General features: G+C 44.4%; 1 protein-coding gene across 1 annotated transcript in view; it reads left to right on the top strand.

The window, feature by feature from the left end:
* Ccbe1 (collagen and calcium binding EGF domains 1) overlaps positions 1 to 20036 on the top strand; it is a 184027-nt gene extending 163991 nt beyond the window's left edge. Inside the window, exons 6-11 of the mRNA XM_070029026.1 lie at positions 7052 to 7155; positions 9771 to 9891; positions 12377 to 12516; positions 12614 to 12649; positions 14160 to 14195; positions 16071 to 20036. Coding sequence (XP_069885127.1) covers positions 7052 to 7155; positions 9771 to 9891; positions 12377 to 12516; positions 12614 to 12649; positions 14160 to 14195; positions 16071 to 16304 — 671 coding nt within the window. The 3' untranslated portion in view covers positions 16305 to 20036. The remainder of the gene's footprint in view (positions 1 to 7051; positions 7156 to 9770; positions 9892 to 12376; positions 12517 to 12613; positions 12650 to 14159; positions 14196 to 16070) is intronic.
* Positions 20037 to 20994: the final 958 nt, after the last annotated feature.

A 20994-nucleotide genomic window follows, 5' to 3' on the forward strand; every position in this document is an offset into this window, starting at 1 on the left:
GTGAGTGACAGTTACAGACCATTTTTATACGTTATCAGATCTGGACACAATTTTACCTTTTTATCTATCTTTACATATACTTCTCTATACCTTTTTACCCTATATGTTGTATAAATATAATACCATATGTTGTATAAATATAATACCATAATGCCTGTTATTTCATGTAATATGTATTATGGTATCTAATGTATATTATTTATGTACTATAACCTATAAGGGTCTCAAGTATGTATCTATCATGGCATTAAAATATAAATATGTACAACATATGGTTCATATTACATAATTATATTTTCTGTAACATTTTAGTGTTTTATATGTCATATATCCTATTTTACATAATTTGACTATATTATAATATATACATAACATGCATATTATTATTACCTATAGCCATTGGGGATCCCCATGAGCAAGAAGGAAGGGACACTTACACAAGTGGTAGGAGGGACCTGGGGTAAAAGGATATAAGTTCAAATGCTTCTAAGGAAAGGTGGTGGCATGCAATGTCGATTTATCATCCAGAGTTAGAAGAAGGCAGGAGGCTCATGGGAAATCAGCAAAGCTTGATTATATATTAAGCGTAATGTAGGTGAGCTGGGGAGAGGGCAGAAAGATCATGTCCTCTCAAAGGAAATGTGCTGAAATAAAAGCACAAACCATTTTCCACATAAGGTACCAATCTGTATGGGTGCTACTCAAAAGTGCAGCCTTCTGCCTAGGCCCTGTCCATGAGCTGTTTGTTATTTGACTCATGATTAGATTTTTTTTCAAAAACATGAAGAGTGCTTGTGAATTTTTATATCAATGTGACAGAGGAAATTTAGTTCAACCCAGAAACTGTGTGCTGGTGTTACATGTCCTGATTTCTCAGGCAGTTCATTTTGTATTTTGTGAAAAGCATCAGCCCACAGTCCATAGGGATTGGCCTAACAGCTGGAGTTTCGGCACAGCATGAGCAGCTGGGCCACCTCATGTCCCCCGGATCCCACTGAGATGTCTGGTCACTGAGGCACATGATCAGCCCGAGTGCCAGGTTCCTTCTCAGAGTATGGAGTTAAATAGAAGAAATGAGATGGAGGGGAATGGTAAGGAGCAGGGGAGAAGAAAAGGAAAAGATGCCCCAAAACTTATGTCTGTGCTTCAGAGAAGGCCTTAGTAAGCGAACTGTCACAACTGTCACTCATTAAGTAACTCTGATCTCTCTGCCAAGTTAGCAGTGCCTGCTAGCCATGAAAAATTCAGGATTTCAGTCTATAGGCCATAATGTCGCTAAGTCTTCCTATTGGACTGAGCCAAATAATCTGACCAAAGTGAACCAGGCAAATTACCTAGATCAAAAGTCCTTAGTCTCTTAAAGGGCCAGAGCCAGGTCTTGTGCTGCCATGGGCCTAGCTCCTCTACCCACCAATGTAGGCAGGAAGGTGCTACGGGCTGAGCTCTGTCATCCAGGCTTTGCTCATTCTTCCTCTTGGGAAGAGACTATAACTAGAACACGGTCATGACAGCTGAAGGGAGCCAGGGCTATTTTTTTTAGAAGGGAATAGTCTTTCAGGTCAAATCCCAGCTCCCTAGCAATGCAGGGAGATGAAGAAGCCAATCCGAGCGCTCAGGGGAGCTTCAAAGGCGGAGAAGAGATAGCAGACAGCTGTGACCCAGCCTCCTCCAAAGGAAAAACTACAAAGCAATGTTGAGTTGAGTCATGAGGAAGTGTCATGTGTTAGAAGTGAATGTACAATACCTATTTAGAGCCAGCTTGGGGATGGGGTCGTTGAGGTTCATTGTATAAGCTAGAAGACTGGGGCTGGGACCCTTTTGAGAGCCTGGAACATAGGGGAGCTTGCCCCCTCCCTCTCCCCCGCCCCAAGGTGATCATAGAACAAGCAACAGCAGACTTCGAGGCAGAGAGCTTGGTTGAGAGAGACCAAAATGATGTCCACAGATGTTTTTTATTCAAAAGTAAAATAACTGCCTTTTGCTAAGAGGCAGAGAAGGTGGGAGGAGGCAGCAATGTGTAATTTACCTCTTAGATTACGGCCTTTATTGGAAAAAAGAATCTCATGGTGGGGAGAGGGGGAAAGGAAGGGGAGAGTGGACACCGTTTTTTAAGCTACTCATCTGTTCCTGTGTGTGAGTACTTGAGAATTAGCCACCAGAAAGGAGCTTTCTGACTTTTCACATTGAAACTAGATTTCCAGCTCCTGGGCTTGGTGGGCTGTGGGCTGCCCGATCTGGTGATAGCATTTGTATCTTTGCCTCAAGTTTAGGTGCAGGCAAATCCTCTTTTACCTGATATCCAGGAAGTCAGGAGTGGCCCTGATCAGAGCAGAGCCATCAGAAACTGCAACGGCCCACTCTACCGAGTATCAAGGCAGGAATGAGTGTGTTGAGGATCCGTAACACATGGGACCTGACCCCTCCCACCTGCACTCTCTACCTGGTCAAAGAGAATGGGCTGCAGGGAAACAGACATCACTAGCAACAACCAGAGAGATTGATGACAGAGACTAGCAGCAAAGCTTAGATGCTGAGTCTTCTTGTTCTTTGGTTTCCGGTTCCCTCCACCCACTGCAGTGATATCCAGCTTCTCCAACGCTTTCCTCTCCAATCTCTAGTCCAGCAGCTTATACGGTCACCCTGCTGCATGTGATACCCAAAGGATAGCTCCGAGCAAGAGTGCAGGGAGAGCATCTGCCTTGCGGAACGGCACTCACCGATGCCCTGAACCTCTGTGAGGGAAGTTAAATCTCGGCCATTTGTGTTGCAGCATTTCTCTCCATTAGTCCCCACAGGACTTGGGGGGCCTGTGAGGTGCTTATGAGTTTCTCTCTTAACCATCCTGTGCACACAAGTTTGGAGATGTGCACATCATTTGAAGGATTTGCAGCTCAAGTAGACTAAAAGAGAGATTGCTTTTTTAAAAAAAGTTGGCTACAAATTGCAGCTGAGCTTTTTTTTTTTCTTTTAAAAGCTCCATTCTTTCACCCCAACCCCTTAAGACAGGATCTCATTCTAGAATCCAAGCTGGCCCTGAACGTGAGCTCCTCAGAAATATTAGCATGCCCAGTATGAAAAATTATTTCTTAGGAAAATTTATAGCCAAGTGAGGTACATGCCTATAATCCCATCACTGGGGAGGCTGAAGACAGGAGGGTCATGAATTTGAAGCCAGGCTAAGCTATAGAGTGAGACCATATCTCAAAAGTATAACAAATACGGAGCTGGTGCCAGTGGTTCACATCTATAGACCTAGCAACTCAGTAAGCTGAGATCTGAGGACCATGGTTTGAAGCCAACCTGGGTAGGAAAGTCTGTGAGACCCTTATCTCCAATTAACCATAAAAACGCTGGAAATGGAACTGTGGCTTAAGTGATAGAGCACTAGCCTTGAGCAAAAGAAGCTCAGGGACTACACCCAGGCCCTGAGTTCCAGCCCCAGGACTGGCACTCCAAATGAAAACAAAACAAATCAAATATATACAAAGCATAAGCATTTGGTTCTGTTTTATGAAGAGAAACCTCCCAACACTGAGAAGAGTCACTCACACACAGTTCTGAGGAGGGACAGCTGCATTACACACAGCCCTCACATCCTGTTTCACGTGGTTGGGCCACTGAGCAGGTGAGACTAGCTCTGATGGTTTGGCCAGGGAGGAAGCACTTTGAAGTCGTTTCTTTGACAGCTGAGATGCTGTGGGATGTTCTCGGGAGTCAGGAGAGCTGGAAACCAGGCCTGCTGTAGGACTCACTAGCTCTGTGACCTTGGTCAGATCTCTGGGGCTCTGTTTTCCTACCTGTAGATTGGAGGATTGATGCCAATGAACTCAGAAGACCCTCACAGCCTCTTAAACTTGTTTCCAAATTTGGTGTAATTAATCGAAGCCCCTGCCAGCCTTGGGCACTCTGCACAGTTCTCATTTCTTTGTGCCGTCAGTACTGAGACTTGAAAATACGACCAACTTCAATGGGTTCTAAGCAGAAAATGTGCCTTACAGTGTCTAAAAGGTGAGTAACTGCACATCTGAGCATGTGAGGCAGCTAAGAGGTTTGTCCTAATTAATAACCCCAGTAGTTCACATGATCGTGGTTGGGGGCAGGGGAAGGGGGAATATGAATGATGATTGAATACAAACACATGTCATCTCCCCTTCTATCTTCTCGTTTTTAACTTTGCATTGTCTAATGTCTACAAGGTAGGAGGGTTTGTTTTTTTTATTTTAAAGCGAAGACAGAGTAGAGGGGGCATGGCCCCCACAAGACTTCTGGAGATGGAGAGCTGGAGATTCCTGGGTTCAGTGACACAAGCCATCTGGCTAATAGGCGTTCCAGTCTCTTTGATTTGGGGTTTGGAAAACATGGAGCTGGAGCCAGTTCCAGCACCCCAGGGAGTCTGCTCAGTGCTCATGGGGAGACGCAGTCATTAGCGTACCCGTCTTTTATTCTTCAACTTTTGTTTCTTTTCCGATAACACGGCCATGACCCCTGGCACCGTTCACGCCAGTTCAAAGTCGGAGAGACAGCCAGGTGTTCAAGCTCACTTTCAACATCTGATAAGTCATAGACGCATGACTCTCAACCTTGCAGTCACCTGGGGAGCTCTCAAACACGCAGATCTGTTGCCGCACGGCCACCCCGAGATGGATGGGGTGCAGCAGATTTCCCAGCATTTTTAAGAGCCCCCAGAGGATCGTAATCTGGCATGGCTGCGCACTTCCACGAAATCTAGAGCACAGATCTGCACAACCGACCTTTCAAAACAAACATGGTTTTTGTTCATTCGTGACACCACCCACATGAAATATGTTGGGAACATTCTTTCGTTTTTCTATGTTCATTTGGTCTTGCTACCATGATGGGCTGAGTGTTAACATTTCTGATGCTTCCTATGTATAGCCTGCTAAATTTCAGTAAAAATATGAGCGCTCTGCCCCCTCGTGGCCAGTTGAGAACATTGCATCTTTAACATTCCAACACGCTGGAAGGATATTGTTAAATGCTACCTGGAGATGCACGCTCACACCATTAATTAAGAGGACTGAAAACACACAGGAGAGATCCCATCTTGATTTCTAAATGAGCCACTAACATACCATCCATGAGATGGTTTTAGCTCCACAAGGACCTTCATCAGTGTGTATTCCACACACAAACAAGGTAGAGTGTTGATCTTCATCCCTCTCAGAGCTGTAGTCACAGAATGATATCAAGTGGCCTGCCTTGTAGCACTCATTTTTTTAGGTAAATGATAAGCATTAGGATTAATGAGTATCTTATATTGGGAGCATATGCACTGGGAGAGGCAACCGTGACTTTTGTGTCCTCTTTCATTGATTCATCATAGGTGACAGGTAACAAGTGCTAGTACCATCTTATCATCCAAGGCACAGATGCACACAGAGATGTGGTTTGTGCAGTCTGAAAGGTACTGAGTGACAGCACTAAGATGAAAATCCTGATTCCCTGAGTCCACCAGCATCTACATTGTGTGCTTCTGTATCTGTGGGACTGTCAAGTCTTTTGGATGATGTTTAATCTTGATGTTTCAGCATCTGATCATTGTACAAAGGAACAGAATGCAGCCCGGGCCGTTCCATGACATCACACTCAAGTTACTTCCTTGTCTGGATCTTGCTTTCCTTTTCTATTAGAGACAATGACACAGAGATGTGCCAGCTCTAATATTCTATGATCCAGATGAAGTCTAGAACCTACCAATGAGGTTTATCCGGTCATAAAATTGTCACATTGCCCAGTGACACCAACACTAGGAAAATTTCAAGTAGTTATGTTAAAATACAAATGTAAACTTTGGTACATGACCTCCCATTTCTGCCAACAGGACTAGCTTCCAAAAAAGGTCAAGTATGAATTGTGAACTAGGTTTCATCATGTTTGTTGTTGTTTTTAGTTTGATTTTTGTTTGTTTTTTTGTCAGTCGTGGGGTCCGGGAGCTGTCCCTGAGCTCTTTTGCTCAAGGCTAGCTCTCTGCCACTTTGACCCACAGTGCCACTCACAGTTTTTGAGTGGTTAATTGGAGATAAGAGTTTCACAGGACATTTTCACCCAAGCTGTCTTTGAACTATGATCTTCATAACTCAGCCTCCCGAGTAGCTAGAGACTTCTCAGGTTACAGGCATGAGCCACCGGCACCTGACTCATATTTCTTTTACTTAACACACTTTGCACAGGCAAAATAGCAGATGCTGAATAGATGGGTAGAAGGGAAAGGAGGTTAGGAAAGATGGATGGATGGGTGGGTGGGTGGATGCATGGATGGATGGATGGATGGATGGATGAATAAATGGTTGGGAAGATGGATGAGAGAATTCTAGATGGAAGTTAGGGCAGACATATGGGTGGGATCACATAAAATGGATACTTAGGGTTGAAGGATGGAAGCTTTGGTGAACTTAAGTTGTGTGTACACAGAATGTGAGTTCTTATGGGAGCAGCTGACCCAAAGTACAGAATGACTAGGTTTGTTGATGACCTATAGGTAGTTGAATGCCATTCGTCTCTCATGGGCTAGTCATTAACCATTGGAATGGAAAGCATTGGGCAATGACCCCTTCAACCCCTCTACCTGCTTTCTGGCTAGGCTGTCTCTCCTCCTCTGCTCTTCTGCAAAGTCCTCTTTTTGTCTCTCCTTTTCGGGTCCCACCCAACCCAGCCCAACTGCCATGAAGATGTGAATTGTCAGAAGCAATGAAGATTCACTTTGTGAGTTCCGTTACTTAAGCTCAAGGATATTGCTGGCCTGCGAGCAATAAAGCAGATTTATAGATCGTGTGTCCTGAAAGGCACTGATGAAGGCGCCATGTTTTCAGACATGAAAGGCATTGGTAAAAGAACCCTGGTCCACATTTTCATGCATTTGGGATGTCTAATGAGGAACAGCTGCACAAAGGGTAGCGGGGCCTCCCTCTCCCCTGAGTTGGGGCATGCCGGCTGAGACCTCAGAACTGAAATCCTCTACATCCACTTCAGCGGCTCTGTGCCCACCCATCCCAACATGCAGGGCCCTTCCTCATCCTGCCTCATTCCCCAGGGCACGAGGAGAAGTCCGAGAATGCTGTGAAGGCCGGGACGTGCTGTGCCACCTGTAAGGAATTCCACCAGATGAAGCAGACGGTGCTGCAGCTGAAGCAGAAGGTACTGGGGGTCTGGCGGAGCAGTGCAGTGTAGGGAAGGAGGGTCTGGCTGGAGTGAAGGGCGGGGGCATCCACACTGCGCATCGCTGTGGTTCATGTCAGCTGAGTGGATACTGGCTGCTTCCCCACGCCAGATCTGAGAGTCTAAAAGGTTACATAACACAACACACACGCATACCCTAAGGAAGTTCATATCTTACATAGATCCTAGGAGGGAACACGCGGTAGAACTATCGAGAGGATAGAGATGCTACTATTATGTTTTGTTTTTTTATGACAATTTTATTGATATTATTAAGGTGTTGTACAGAGGGGCTGTTATTTCATAAGTCTGGTAATTATTACATTTCTTGGGGGGGGGATAATGTTATCTCTTCTTTAACTTTTTCCCAGTTTTCCTCTTCCATCCTTGCTTATTTTGTGGGGGGTTTCTTTGAAACAGAGTCTTTCTTTATAAGTCAAGCTGACCTTGAACTCAATCTGTATCCAAATCAAGCCTCAAACTCATGATTTTCCTGCCTCCGCTGGAATTCCAGAGCACTGGAATTACGTGTCATATACCATGCCCAGCATGATTGTGAACTCTTGTAACATACACTCCTGTTCTCTGTTACCTTAGGATGGCTACCGTTTTATCTGTGCTTCATTGACAGAGAACGTCTTCTTTTTTCTTTTTTAAGAGAGAACTTCCTCTCTAAACTTCTTTAAAATGGTGACTTTGTGCATAGCTTTATTACACATAAAAAATTAAGGTCTGGCCCACGAAAGGTAACCTTTGGTAACCTCAGGCCACCCAGAGTGAGACCTGGTTCCCTGGATGGAAAGATCCACCCAGGAATGGGCACCAGGTCTGTGGTAACATCGTAGTGCCGGGAGTAAGGGCCTCACGAGGGATCTGGTGGCCTGACTTTTGGGAGACTGTCCTGAGCCTGCATGGTCAGTGTTTATCATACCTGAAATCAGTCTGTTTGATGGCCCTTAACACTGCTCCACACAAACTTCCTGGTTTATTTATGTAATTGCTCCCACTCAAGGCTCTGAGCAGATCGCCAAGGAACATAGACTCTGAGTAACATTGCCAACCAGTTCTCTTAAGAGGCAAAACGTAAGCCTGAGGCATTATCTCTTCTCCATGCTCAGCAAGCTTGTAGCCAGCCCTAATGAGAACCACAGCTACCCATTAAGTAAGAGAATAGATACGCTGAGCGGAAGTGGCTTTCCAGAATCTGCACATGGTTAATGATGATCTATTCAGCTTTGTCAGGAGACCTATATATATGTTATATAATCACAAGTAAAACATACGATCATGTGATTCCAACAAGCTTGTGATCAATAGAGACCAAGCAGAATGCTTTGCATGGATGCCGGCATAACCACAGAGAATGAATAAATGCACGCCACACAGATATCCTCAGGCGAATCAAGAAGTGATATGAGTTTGGTGTATGTATCTCATGCCAGTACTGAGTCTTGAACTCAGAGCCTGGGCACTGTCCTTTCACTTTTTCTCTGGACGTAGCACTCTACCACACCTTCACTTCTGGCTTTTTGGTGGAAAATGAGAGATAAGAGTCTAACGGACTTTCCTGCCAGAGCTGGCTTCAAATTACAATCCTCAGATTCTAGAAATACATTTGGTTAAGTTTGCTAACTATGTGACCCCAGGCGACTTAATCTCTCTGTGTCTCCATCAAACCTGCTGCACAGGGTTTTCAAGATGAAACAGTGCCTGCCTTTCTGTAAACACCTACTGAATACATAATTAACATCAGGTCCCAGCACTAATTATGAAGTACCTTTCAAGCTGCATCTCACAAATTCATGCCACTGAGCTCTGTACTTCATTGTGGGCTCCAGAGTTATATTATAAAGGCTAACATGAAACGCTGATCCTCCAAATTTCACTGATGGAAGTTGAGGGAAAATGGAAAGTACTGCAGCCCTCCTCCGAATTCTTGCATAACAACATCTGCATCCCACAAGCCCACCTAGGCCTCGGTTGTGCAGAAGGCCACCTCTAACACATTTAGCACACAGGTACCTTCACTCCTGTCCCCCTACAGCTAGGATGTAAGTGCCCATGGGGGCAAACAGGAGGCCAGATCAGTCTTTCCTGGCTTGTCTTTAGCTTTGACAAGGAGGCCCAGGGTACGCTTAGGAAGAGCACAGTGAATAATTTGAAAGCACAATCTTGTGTACGACACATCCCCAGGCTTGCTTTCCTGACATTTGAAGTGTGCAGATCTGATCATCTCATTCTGTGGACATGAAGGTGAAAACCTAGAAGGCTATGAGGTCATAGGTAACAATGTCAAGCAACCACTTAGGATCAGAACCAGGAACAAGTGTAACCAGAGCATTGCTCTGTGTTAATGTACAAAAGCTGGACTCTGGTCAAGGCACATTAAAGATATCATGAATTTGCTCCTATAGCAGCCCTGTAGGTGTTCTAAGACCAGTCTTATGATGAGGAAGTCCAGATCCCACAGGCAGACAACAAGAGGCCTGAGGTTTCAGCGGGAGTCTGCCCAGTGTCAGAGTCCACCTTTCAGTTGCTCCCTCAGAGTGGGTAATCTGTCTTCAAACTTTACTGTTCCCCTCTTCTCTTTGTAGATTGCCCTGCTCCCCAACAATGCTGCTGAGCTCGGCAAGTATGTCACTGGGGATAAGGTACTGGCCTCAAACACCTACCTTCCAGGACCTCCTGGCCTACCTGGGGGCCAGGGCCCACCTGGTGAGTGTGTGAAAGGCCCCCAGAGGCTGAGAGAGCCAGCAGGGGCCTGCTGAGAACTCATGCGCAGGGGGCTGGGTGGTGTTCTTGGGCTTCCGCTGTGAGAAGTAAAACAGGTGTTGGGGGGCTGGTGTACACCTGTGCCGGGGGGGTCCTGAGGAAGTGGGAATGGACCTAAAGATTGTTTTAAACTAGAGAAACACACAATAATAACTGCATTTTTAAACTTTATACTAGAAACAAGTTAACAGATACAAAAATAGAACAGTGTTATCACTCAGTTCTGCTAACTCATGACCACCCCTCCTTGTTTCCCCTCATTCCCCTTCCCTTGATATTGTAACATATTTATATTTATATTCACAGTTTTGCCTATCTATATATTTTTCTTTAGCAGTAGGCATTAGGCCAAGCTTAATAACTCAGTGGCTCAGAAGGCAGCCATCAAGAGAATCGCAGTTTAAGACCAGGCACCCCAAATTGCTATCGAGACCCCCCATCTCAATAAAATACTGGATATGGTGCTGTACACTTGACAGAGTAGTTTTGTAGGAGGCCTAAAATAGGAGGACCACAGTCCAGACTAGCCTGGGCAAGAAGAGCAAAGACCCAGGAAATATGTGATAAGAACTTAAAAATAACTACAAGATGTTTTATATTTTATTATGAGCCTCTGCACAGACAGATCAATAGAATTTTTCACAAAAGAATATGATGTCAGTGCTTATGTGAGTCTAAATAACTGTCTTATCTCAGGTTATCAGAGTTTAGCACAGTGCCAGGTATTCCAAATGGCCTCCTACCATCCTAGCAAGACACATGCGGTGAATGCAAGTAGAGGTAAAAAATATGAACATACTGCCAAATATGAAGAACCACATGCTTTCTGCCCTGGGACCTGGGAGAAGAGAGAGGTTACATTAGCTTGTAGGGGATAGGGTTTGTGGCCTTGGTACGGATACAGAAAAATGATGGAGTTTGCACGAGCCAGAAGGGAATGGGTAGGTTTTAACTGGGAGGATAAAGCAGGAACGTAGGCTCAGAACTCTTTCAAATGGATCTGTATGGTTTCTATGTCCTTATGCCTCGTGGCTTTTCTCAAGCACAGGAGGCCTGGTGTTCAGTCTAGACAGAGAAGAACTGGCCGAGGGCTTTAGATTGTTCACGTCTTTGACCTGAGCTTGTTTAGACAGGCATGGACTTCCTCCAGCATATTCCACACACAGGCAGCTTCTGACTTTTTCTTTTTAAATTGTATTGTATTATTTAAGTAGATGTACAAAGGGGCTGCCATTCCACATATCTGTTTATAAGTACGATGCAGCTTGATTGATTTCTGAGATGACAGGAATCTCTTCTTGCAAACTGATTCTTGGCATAGCATTTCCTCCCCACTGTAAGAGGAGTCTCTGCTTCTGTGGAGGAATCTCATCTCCAGATGAATGTCCACACCATACCACTAGAACAAGACAGCTGTCAGAGTAGGAAAGATTTGCTTTTCTTGCTTTTCTTCTTTCTCTCTTGTTTGTATTTGTTTTGATTCTGTGAGTTGTGAAAGTCCCTGCTACATACCCCAGGCTTGACCTTGAACTCCCAAACCTCTTGCACCAATCTCCCGAGTGCTAACATTACAGGCGCGTATCACCTGGCCCAGCTGTTTTCTTCATAAATGACTTGCTAGCTTTCCTTGCAATTCTACTATCTGGTGTCTAACATGGTTTGAGCTGTCCAGGGTCCTTGCAGGAGCAGAGAGGTAACTGAGGATGAGTGAGATTCACAATGGACCAGGCCCTCTCGCATGAAGAAATTCTCATTTCTTATTTCTAGTGCTGGGTTGCTCTCCATTAAGATGTATTAGAGAAGCTTAAAAGCCAATAGGGTTTCTCTCGCCTGTAAATAGAAGTTCAGTCCAAGTCCATGCTGAATGACAGCCACACCAGAAGCTATACTGGGTCAGAATCCATTGACTTTGGTAGTTGAGAGAGTGGCCGCTGCTCTCTGAACCAAGGACAGACTGTGGGAAGCATCTCAGGTTTCTGACTTGAGATTGAGGAGCCTACTGGTCCATGAAAGGAGAGGAAGATGGAGAAGAAGATGGTGTTGCATTAATATTCTCATGAGGCATGTTAGTGGAGCTGCCAGAAGGCAGAAGGTATAAGGCAAGGGGCAAGAGCCAGTCAGATGCCGGTGGCTCACACCTGTCATCTTAGCTACTCAAGAATCTGAGATCCAAGGATTGCAGTTCAAATCCAGCCTGGGCAGAAAAGTCCGTGAGACTCTTCACATAGCCACTAAAAAGCTGGAAGTGGAAGTGTTGGCTCAAGTGTCAAAATGCCAGCATTGAGCAAAAACAGCTCAGGGACAGTGTTTAAGGCCCTGAGTTGAAGACCTGGCACAGAAAAACAGGGTTGGGGATCAGCGGTTGCATGAACTGTGGACTTAACCTGTCAGCCAGAGTCTTCTCAGGGGATGTGTTCTTTCCTTACAGGCTCACCAGGACCCAAAGGGAGCCCGGGCTTTCCAGGTAGGCCTGGCCCTCCCGGGCAGCCTGGCCCCCGGGGCTCCATGGGACCCATGGGACCGTCTCCGGATCTGTCCCACATTAAGCAAGGCCGGAGGGGCCCTGTGGTCAGTATCTTAGCAGAGGTGTGCTACTGTGGTTGGAGAAGGTGATTCTTGTCCTGTGCTTTTTCCTCCGGTTAAACCAGATCCTTGTGTCTCATAGGGTCCGCCAGGGGCACCAGGAAGAGATGGCTCAAAGGTAAGCCTTGTAAAACAGGGTCCATATAGCTGAGGGTTTCTCTGCTACCACCCACTACACAGACATCTAATAAAGCTCAACAGGCAACTGTTTACATCCACACATTAACTAGGGCAGAATGGAACCACAGATAGGCAAAAATCCCAGTGTTCCAAAATCCTAAACGTTTAGAGCACTAACATGACGCTCAAAAAGGTTTTTAAGCTGATCATAGATCTTAAGCATCAGGATTTTAAGCTGGTCATGGTGGTGCATGCCAAAAAAACCGACCATGAGAGGCTGAGGTATAAACATCTTGAGGTTGAGGCCAGCCTCAAAGAAAAACAAATGGAGTGGGAGGGAGAATTTGAAGCAGCTTTTCAGATGAAGGATGTTCAATCAGAAAAATTTTGCAAATATTTCAAATTCATTGAGCTCCAAAATCTGAAACACTTTCTGTCCCAAAGCACTTTGGATAAAGTATACTCATAACTTACTTAAAAAATTAAAAATGAGGGCTGGGAAGGTGGCTCAGTGGTAGAGCGCTTGCCTTGCATGCTCGAGGCCCTGGGTTCGATTCCTCAGCACCACATAAGCAAAAAGAAAAAAGCTGGAAGTGGCGCTGTGGCTCAAGTGGTAGAGCGCTAGCCTTGAGCTGAAGAGCTGAGGGGCAGTGCCCAGACCTTGAGTTCAAGCCCCACGACCAGCAATAAATAAATAAATAAATAAATCATGAGAACACGCTGAGTGCTCACACCTGTAATCTGTAATCCTAACTACTCAGGGGGCTGAGATCTGAGAATCACAGTTCAGAGCCAGCCCTGGCAGGCAAGTCTGTGAGACATTTATCTCTAATTAACTACTAGAAAATCAGAAGTGGCACTGTCAGGGACAGTGCCCAGGCCCCAAGTTCAAGCCCCACAACTGACAGAAAAAGAAAAAGGAGACCAAAATCTAAAAAGCAGGACTCTTTTATTTGTATGTTTTATTTTATGTTTATTTTTATGTTATGGAACTACCACTGAAAGCAAAAAGGAAAAAACAGTCACCAGTCTCATTACTAGGAATATAACCCTGGCCTCTCTGTTGTGCTGGCTACACTGGTTTTGCTCATTACCATGTTTGTTTTGGAGGATGGTTTTGCCTGGGCCCTCATTTCCCTGCTTGAAGTCAAGAACAGAAGTTCTGTTTCACTTTTTCAAGCCGACTGCTTTCCGATCTCTTAGAGAAGCTGGCGTGCGTTGCTTTAGAATGTGTCTGTTATTTTACACGCTGCCTGAACATACAAGTATTCCTCTTGTCAGATCTGGTTTAAAAATATATGGCCTTAGGGGAACTTGGCAGAGAGACACTTGACCTAAGCAGTTCTGTTCAACTAATTGGTCCCATGAGTCTAGCTTCAATCCCACATTTGTTTCCTATAGAAAAGGCCTGGTTTGCACAGGGAGATGGATGGTGGGTGTCTAGAATAGAGGCTATGGAGACAACATCTGTGTGTTCTGAACACTAACCCCGACCTTTCTGTTTCCAGGGAGAGAGAGGAGCACCTGGGCCCAGAGGGTCTCCAGTAAGTGGTACTTCCTGTCAAGCTGGGGGGCGGGGGGCAGGAATGTAGCTCTCAACCTCTAAGAGCGATTCAGAGGGTCTTAACCAGAGAAACAACGCACCCTCCCAGCTGTCACTCTGCCCTTCCCAGCAGAACTCTGAAATTAGGGAGAATCACAGAGGCCTTTAATCGCTGGTTTGGGTTTCATTTTTTTAATTTGTTTTCTCTGGTTACTTTTTCTTTTATCTCAGCTAATCTTTGTACGAAGTATCTACTCACCAGTCCCACTATATATTATATACTATTTCCAAGTATATTATAACATACCTGAAAGGACCAGTCTACCAGGCAGTGGGTGGTCCTGACTTGGGATGGAAGAAGAAATTAGCTCCCTGTAGACATAGCATCTAGGAAATTCAAAATGGACACAAGCCGGGCTCCACTGGCTCACACCTATAATCCTAGCTAGTCAGGAGGCTAAGACCTAAGGATCACAGTTCAAAGCTAGCCCAGACAGCTTGGTAACCACATCTCTTAACATCTCTGGTCATTCATTTCCTCACCTCTCAGCAGGCTTGATAGTGGAGTGTGATCTGCCACACTGGTTATTATGAGTGTGAGCTGACATAAAAACACTGCACCTGTATGCTTTGTGGTATATGCCATTGTATCATTGTACTTTTAAGCTTTTCCACCAGATCCAGGAGATATGTGTATATACTTTAAGGGTGGTAGTAGAGCTTCAACACGCTGTTATTGCTTTGTTGTTGTTGTTGACGACATGGAAATTAAAGCTTAGTAAAACTGGGGACCCCTGACTCATAATCCTAGCTACTCAGTGGGCTGAAATCTGAGGATCTCAGTTCAGTGCCAGCTTGGGCAGAAAAATCTGAGAGATTCTTATCTCCAAACAACCCATCAAAAAGCTGGAAGTGTAACTCAAGTAGTAGAGCTCCAATCTGGAGCGAAAAAGCTATGTAAGAGCACAAGGCTCTGAGTTCAAGCCCTAGTACCAGCACAAAAATAAAAAGTTTAATAAATACCATATATAGTGATAATAGATGTTTAATAAATAGGAAAAATATGAAGTTCTTATTTGGACCTTTTCTAGCCGATAAGGCTTTGGGGGCTTTTTTGTTTGTTTTTTATGCCAGTCCTGGGGCTTGGTCTTAGGACTTGAGCATTCATTCAAGCCACGTAAGCCACAGCACCATGTCCAGCTTTTTCTGATTGGACATAAAATAAGAGTCTCACAGACTTTTCCCTGGGCTGGCTTTGAACCATGATCCTCAGAGCTCAGCCTCCTGAGTAGCTAGGATGACAGGTGTGAGCCACCAATGCCCAGCTAGGATTTGGTGTTTGTAAGCCATGCTCTCAAAACTATCTTTAAAATGTCGTTTTTAAAGAATAGCTGATAACATTTTGCGCTTTTAGTCTCCTCTAAACCTTTTACGTGGATTAAGTCACTTAAATGTCGGTGTCTGAACTCTGACAGTCTGTAGAGACAGGACTGTTATTATTATGCCCATTTTCCAAACGGAAAACTGAAACTCAGAGAAATCAAGTGATTTGCCCATGACCACACAGCCTTCCGGTAGCAAAGCTGAGACTTGAACCCAATCGAATCTAGCCTCTATTCTACGGTCCTCACAGTGACTTCCACACTTCTTTGGAGCATACCTCAGAAGGTTGTTCTGATATTCTTCTGGCAGATTGGTGGTTGCCTGGAGTCAGGAGAGGGGAGACAGGGGAGTATGTCACCAGTTCTATTGAGATGGGAAGTTAGAGAACAATCTGGAAGGTATGTTAGGCAACATACTAACAGCTAGAAGGCTATAACTGGGGTGAGGGCAAGTCTGCCATAAATCATAGCTTTGGTTTCTCCCACGTGCCCAGGGACCCCCGGGGTCATTCGACTTCCTGCTGCTTATGCTGGCTGACATCCGCAACGACATCGCTGAGCTGCAGGAACAGGTGTTCGGGCACCGGACTCACTCTTCGGCAGAGGAGTTCCCTTCACCTCAGGAATTCTCCAGCTACCCAGAGACCATGGACTTTGGCTCTGGAGATGACTATCCAAGAGGAACCGAGGCAAGAGACCTGGGGGGCCCCAGAGACTTGTACCCATAGCACATAGTTACATCTTCAGCGGCAAAAGAGCCCCTTTTCCTGCAGTTCAAGCATCTAAAGAAAAAGCCACTGGAGGCCTACAGGATACATTTTGTTGTCTTTCCTCTCATTCCTTCTTTCCCACTAGGCCTCTTCCAAATACTGTTTTCCAAGTTTCAGTGAGCCCTGCTGGAGTTAGGTAGCACATGGCGAATGAACACACTTCCTGTGGAGGGACATTGGATGGTGTAGATCATGCTTCTTCCATGATCTGTTGGATTTCTGTTAATTACTCTCATGATATCATAAAATTAGGTGGAATACCAAAAGGGGGAGAGGGGATTGGGATTGGCCAAGTGAGCTCTTAAAAAATGTGTGGCTACTTCTAAAAACAAGTATGTTCAAAGTAGACTAGATCATTCCATTTAAAAGGGGATGGAGGAGGATCTTTCTTGACAAGCTAATCAATTTTAAAATATTCCATCTCATTATCCAAGTTTGTCACTCATATTTTGTTACAGAAAGAAAATTTAGGAGTGGAGATTAGGGGAAATGGAGAAGAATTATAGTCATACATTTTTACTGTCATATAACTCGCCATATTTTGAACTCTACATAGGACAATTAGGGGGTCATATCACCTATTTATAAGTGTCCTACGTGGAAAAGATAGTTCCTCTGGCTGTGTTCTTTAACAACGAGTAGATTGGAATAAAATCCATTTTGTTCCTTGCTTAGGGCTGGGGGTGTGTGGCTCAAGTGGTAGAGCACTTGCCTAGAACACTGAAAGCCTTGAGTTCAAGCCCCAGTACTACGAGAAAAAGAAAACTTTCTTAGAAACTGTTTGATTATAGGCGTACCTTGCTCCATACAGCACAGATGATTTGTTAAATAAAGTGGTTTGACCTTTAGAAAGAGGTGCAGAATTCCCTGGCTCAGACCAGTTGCCCAGAGACACACCATTGGGTCATGATGCAAGTTGAAAATTACAGAGTGGGGTTCAAGGCTGGAAGGAGGATGTTAGCCTAGGCTGTGGGCAAAAGCTGGAAGGAGGGTGTTAGCCTAGGCTGTGGGCAAAAGCAAAGAGAGGAGGGGCCCCATTGAAGCCTAATTCGTGGAGGCAGGTAAATTTGCTCTTCCAGGGCATTTGAGGCTCTTGTTTAGAGTCAGACCCACATAACGGGAATAATAGATTGTTGAGAATTCTCTTGAATAGGGAAATGGGAAAAAAATGGATTTTCTGTGCTCAGCAGAAATTCTCTCTTTCTTCCTTCTCTTCCCTCCCCCACCTTGGGCCTGGGTTCTATCCCTTAGCTGGTTTACTCAAAGCTAACATTCTGCCACTCCCCACTTCCACTTTTTTTTTTTTGGTAGTTAATTGGTGATAAGAGTTTCACATGCTTTCCTGTGTGGACTAGATTCAAACCTCGATCCTTATACCTCAGCTAGATTACAGGTGGGAGCCACCAGCTCCCAGCTCCCATTTCTTTTTAACCTATATTATTCCCCTACAGTGAAAACTTTTGGAAGGTAACCACAGATGGTGACTTCGTGCGACACTTCTCAATCTTCTTGCTGACAAATAGGAGGAAAGGGCTCTGTCTACAAAGCTCAAGTGCTTTCCTTCCTTTCCATCCTGTCCAAAATAGTTTTGGGTCTGCTATTTCTTACTTATGCCAAATCCCCTGTGACTGTCCACTAGCATTTTTATAGATGAAGACAAATGCAGTCCTAGGTTTGCTTTCTGTCATCCCCTCATCCCCTCCGTCTCTACAGAATTGGGCATTTATCATGAACCACACATTTGTGAAGGGATGGAAGCCACAGCTGCAGGGTCCTGCCTGGAATCTATTTAATGTTTGCTGCTTGTGGAATGCAGTATTTAAAAGGTGTGGATGGGTGGATGGATGCATGTATGCATGCATGTTTAAAAGAAAATTATGCACAGGTTGTATGAGAGATGATTTGCTCCATCTTTAATTTTTCATGAAAATGTTTTATTATCTTGACTTTTTGGACAGTGAACTGTATTTAGAAATATAATCTTTACTGCCAAAGGCTTATAAAAATGCAAGATAACTGTAAGTTTGGTAAGAGCCCAGGATAATATATTAAAAGAATGAATGGAACATTATAATAGCTAGGATTTGTGAGACTATTCTAGGTAAGTATTTCCAGCAAAACTCATAATAGCCTATATTTTGTAATTTCAAACTGCTAGGCTGTATCCATTTAGAAAGTCATTACTATCTTCAGCTTTTCAAAACTTGGGTAACTATATGATCAAATGTATACTCTTTAGGCCCAAATTATATTTTTCTAAGATAAGACCTCCTAAGGTATCATTATCTCTAATATGTCTTAGTTGGGGGCTTTTAAAAAAATCAAGGCTATGATGTTTAAACAGGGCTTCTGCACAAAACATGAAAAAACATTAGGAGTAAGAATGAAATTTGCCACCGATATACTAAATCAGTTCATGTTGCATGAGGGAAAATGGACTTTTATGTACCTCTTGAACTCTTTAGTAGACATGGTGACTTCATTTTTTTTGCATTTTTTTTAGAGTTCTGGTTAGTTAAGTTAGTTATAAGTTCACCTATGCTACTGCAAAGCAGTGGGAATAAAAGTTGACTGCAGGTAGTAGAAGGAGGGCATGCACTTTAGTATGAGGAAAACCTTTTCCCCTTCCCAGTTCCAAAGGGAGAGATTCCCAGCTTTCTTGTGCTAATAGGAGCACAAAGAGGAGTCTGCCTTTTTCACCTCCTGTGTTGATTTTCAACACCTACTACCCATTGACTGAAGTCATTTCTACTGTGTAAACTCAGACATGGGTGTAGCATGAGTAGAAAATAAATGCTCACTGGCATTTGGGAGAAGGGAGGGAAAAGTGTCAGTCCACCAAAAATCAGGTACAGAACACCCTGCTGGGTCATGTTTCCTTTCCATCATTCAGGACCACTGTTGGCCCTCTTGTAGCCACACCCAAGAGTACAGGGGACAGCCCTTTCCATGACCAGCACCTCATATTTTCAGGCTGCAATTCCTCATTCTATTTTGGATGTGATTCCCCTCTCCAGTTCCATCCCTGGGTCCTGCAGAGAGAGAGAGAGAGAGAGAGAGAGAGAGAGACAGAGACAGAGACAGAGACAGAGACAGAGAGAGACAGAGACAGAGAGAGACAGACAGACAGAGAGAGAGAGAGAGAGAGAGAGAGAGAGAGAGAGAGAGAGAGAGAGAGAGAGAGAGAGAGAGAGAGAACGCACCACTGCAGCCTCATTCTGAGAACTTATCTTCCAGGCAGCGTTCCTGAAGGCTGGCCCAAACACTTAATAGAATAGAACCATCTGAAGCTATTAATCATGAATTTGGGGAACTAGATGAAATGTTTCCTGGCACCATCAGCGTGTAGATTTCATAACAAACCAAAAAAATAATTTTCCATTTGGGAAAACAAAACCACAATGACTATAGTTGTTAATGCATACAATCATGGGCTTTGCGTTGTCCTTCTGCAAATGTTCCTGCTGTAAAGAAACCATAGGAAAGAATCCTTTTACTACATGTAAAATTCCCGGGAATTTTCAGGTGGGTTTACATCTCCCGGTGACAAGTCATATGCTTCTGTAACTCTGCTCATTATTTATATTGGGTCATACCACAGTTGAGCTAATATTCCAACCAGTAATGGATGTGATACTATGAAGTACTTTTCTATGAATGTATATGCTTAATAACAAAGTTATTTTCTTATATGGTTCTACTGTGTTGTGTCCTGACACCAGTCCTGAGGATGGAATCACTCTGTACCATGTGAACGCGAATGCAGGAAGATAGAGAACGACATTTCTCAAGAACTGGGGTGCACTGGGGATCCATCGCTCCCTGGGGGCTAGAAGTGGTCTGAGTCTAAATCAAGGTCTGAAGGCCCATGCACCCCCTGAGGCTGGGCCTTATGAGATCTTTCTGTAGCTCTGAGTCCCCTGAAATGGGATTCTTCAATTAGGGGCTCTTTGAGAGTGCTTTAGGGGTCTGGAAGGGTTGCTAGCTACCCCAATGCCCACCACTACTGTACCCAGAGTGACTTCAGTGTACATTCAGCTTTGTCTGTTTTCCATTAGAAAGTCACATGATGTTCTTTGGGGGTTTGGGGAGAGAATGTGGACTACCTATAAAAGACACAGAGAGAGAGTGAGAGAGAGAGACAGAGGCTAAATAGAGTTGGGAGAAAGAAGGTCTTGGAGTTGATAATTACAGTGTTGTATGGCAAGAGGATGGAAACCTTTATGCACTAGACCATAAGGGACTGTATGGGGTGGGGAGGAAAGGAAAGGAGGGAGGGAGGGAGAGACGGAGAGACTGCTCCTAGGAGATTTTCACCATCTCAGTGTGCCATTAGTATCCTGAAATAACCTATATATTTACACATCTCCCTTTCCTTTAGTAAATACTTGTTAAGTGCCTGTTGGGAGCTGGATATTGTGTTATGAGCTACACACACAATGTGGAATAACATGTAATAATTCTATTGCTCCCATGGGGACTTTTGGTTGAACAGATAAGTATCCTTCCAGACAAAATAATTTAATCACATAAATATGCAGTTATAGACTCTGATTAGCACCCTAAGGGAATGTTCTGGGTACTGGAGAGCCAATAAGGGCCCATCCTGGGCTCCTTCCCACAGTCACACACAGCTCACACAGGGTAC

This window comes from Dipodomys merriami, unplaced genomic scaffold, assembly GCF_024711535.1.
Source record: "Dipodomys merriami isolate MVZ:Mamm:240054 unplaced genomic scaffold, mDipMer1.0.p SCAF_2, whole genome shotgun sequence".
Lineage (NCBI taxonomy): Eukaryota > Metazoa > Chordata > Mammalia > Rodentia > Heteromyidae > Dipodomys > Dipodomys merriami.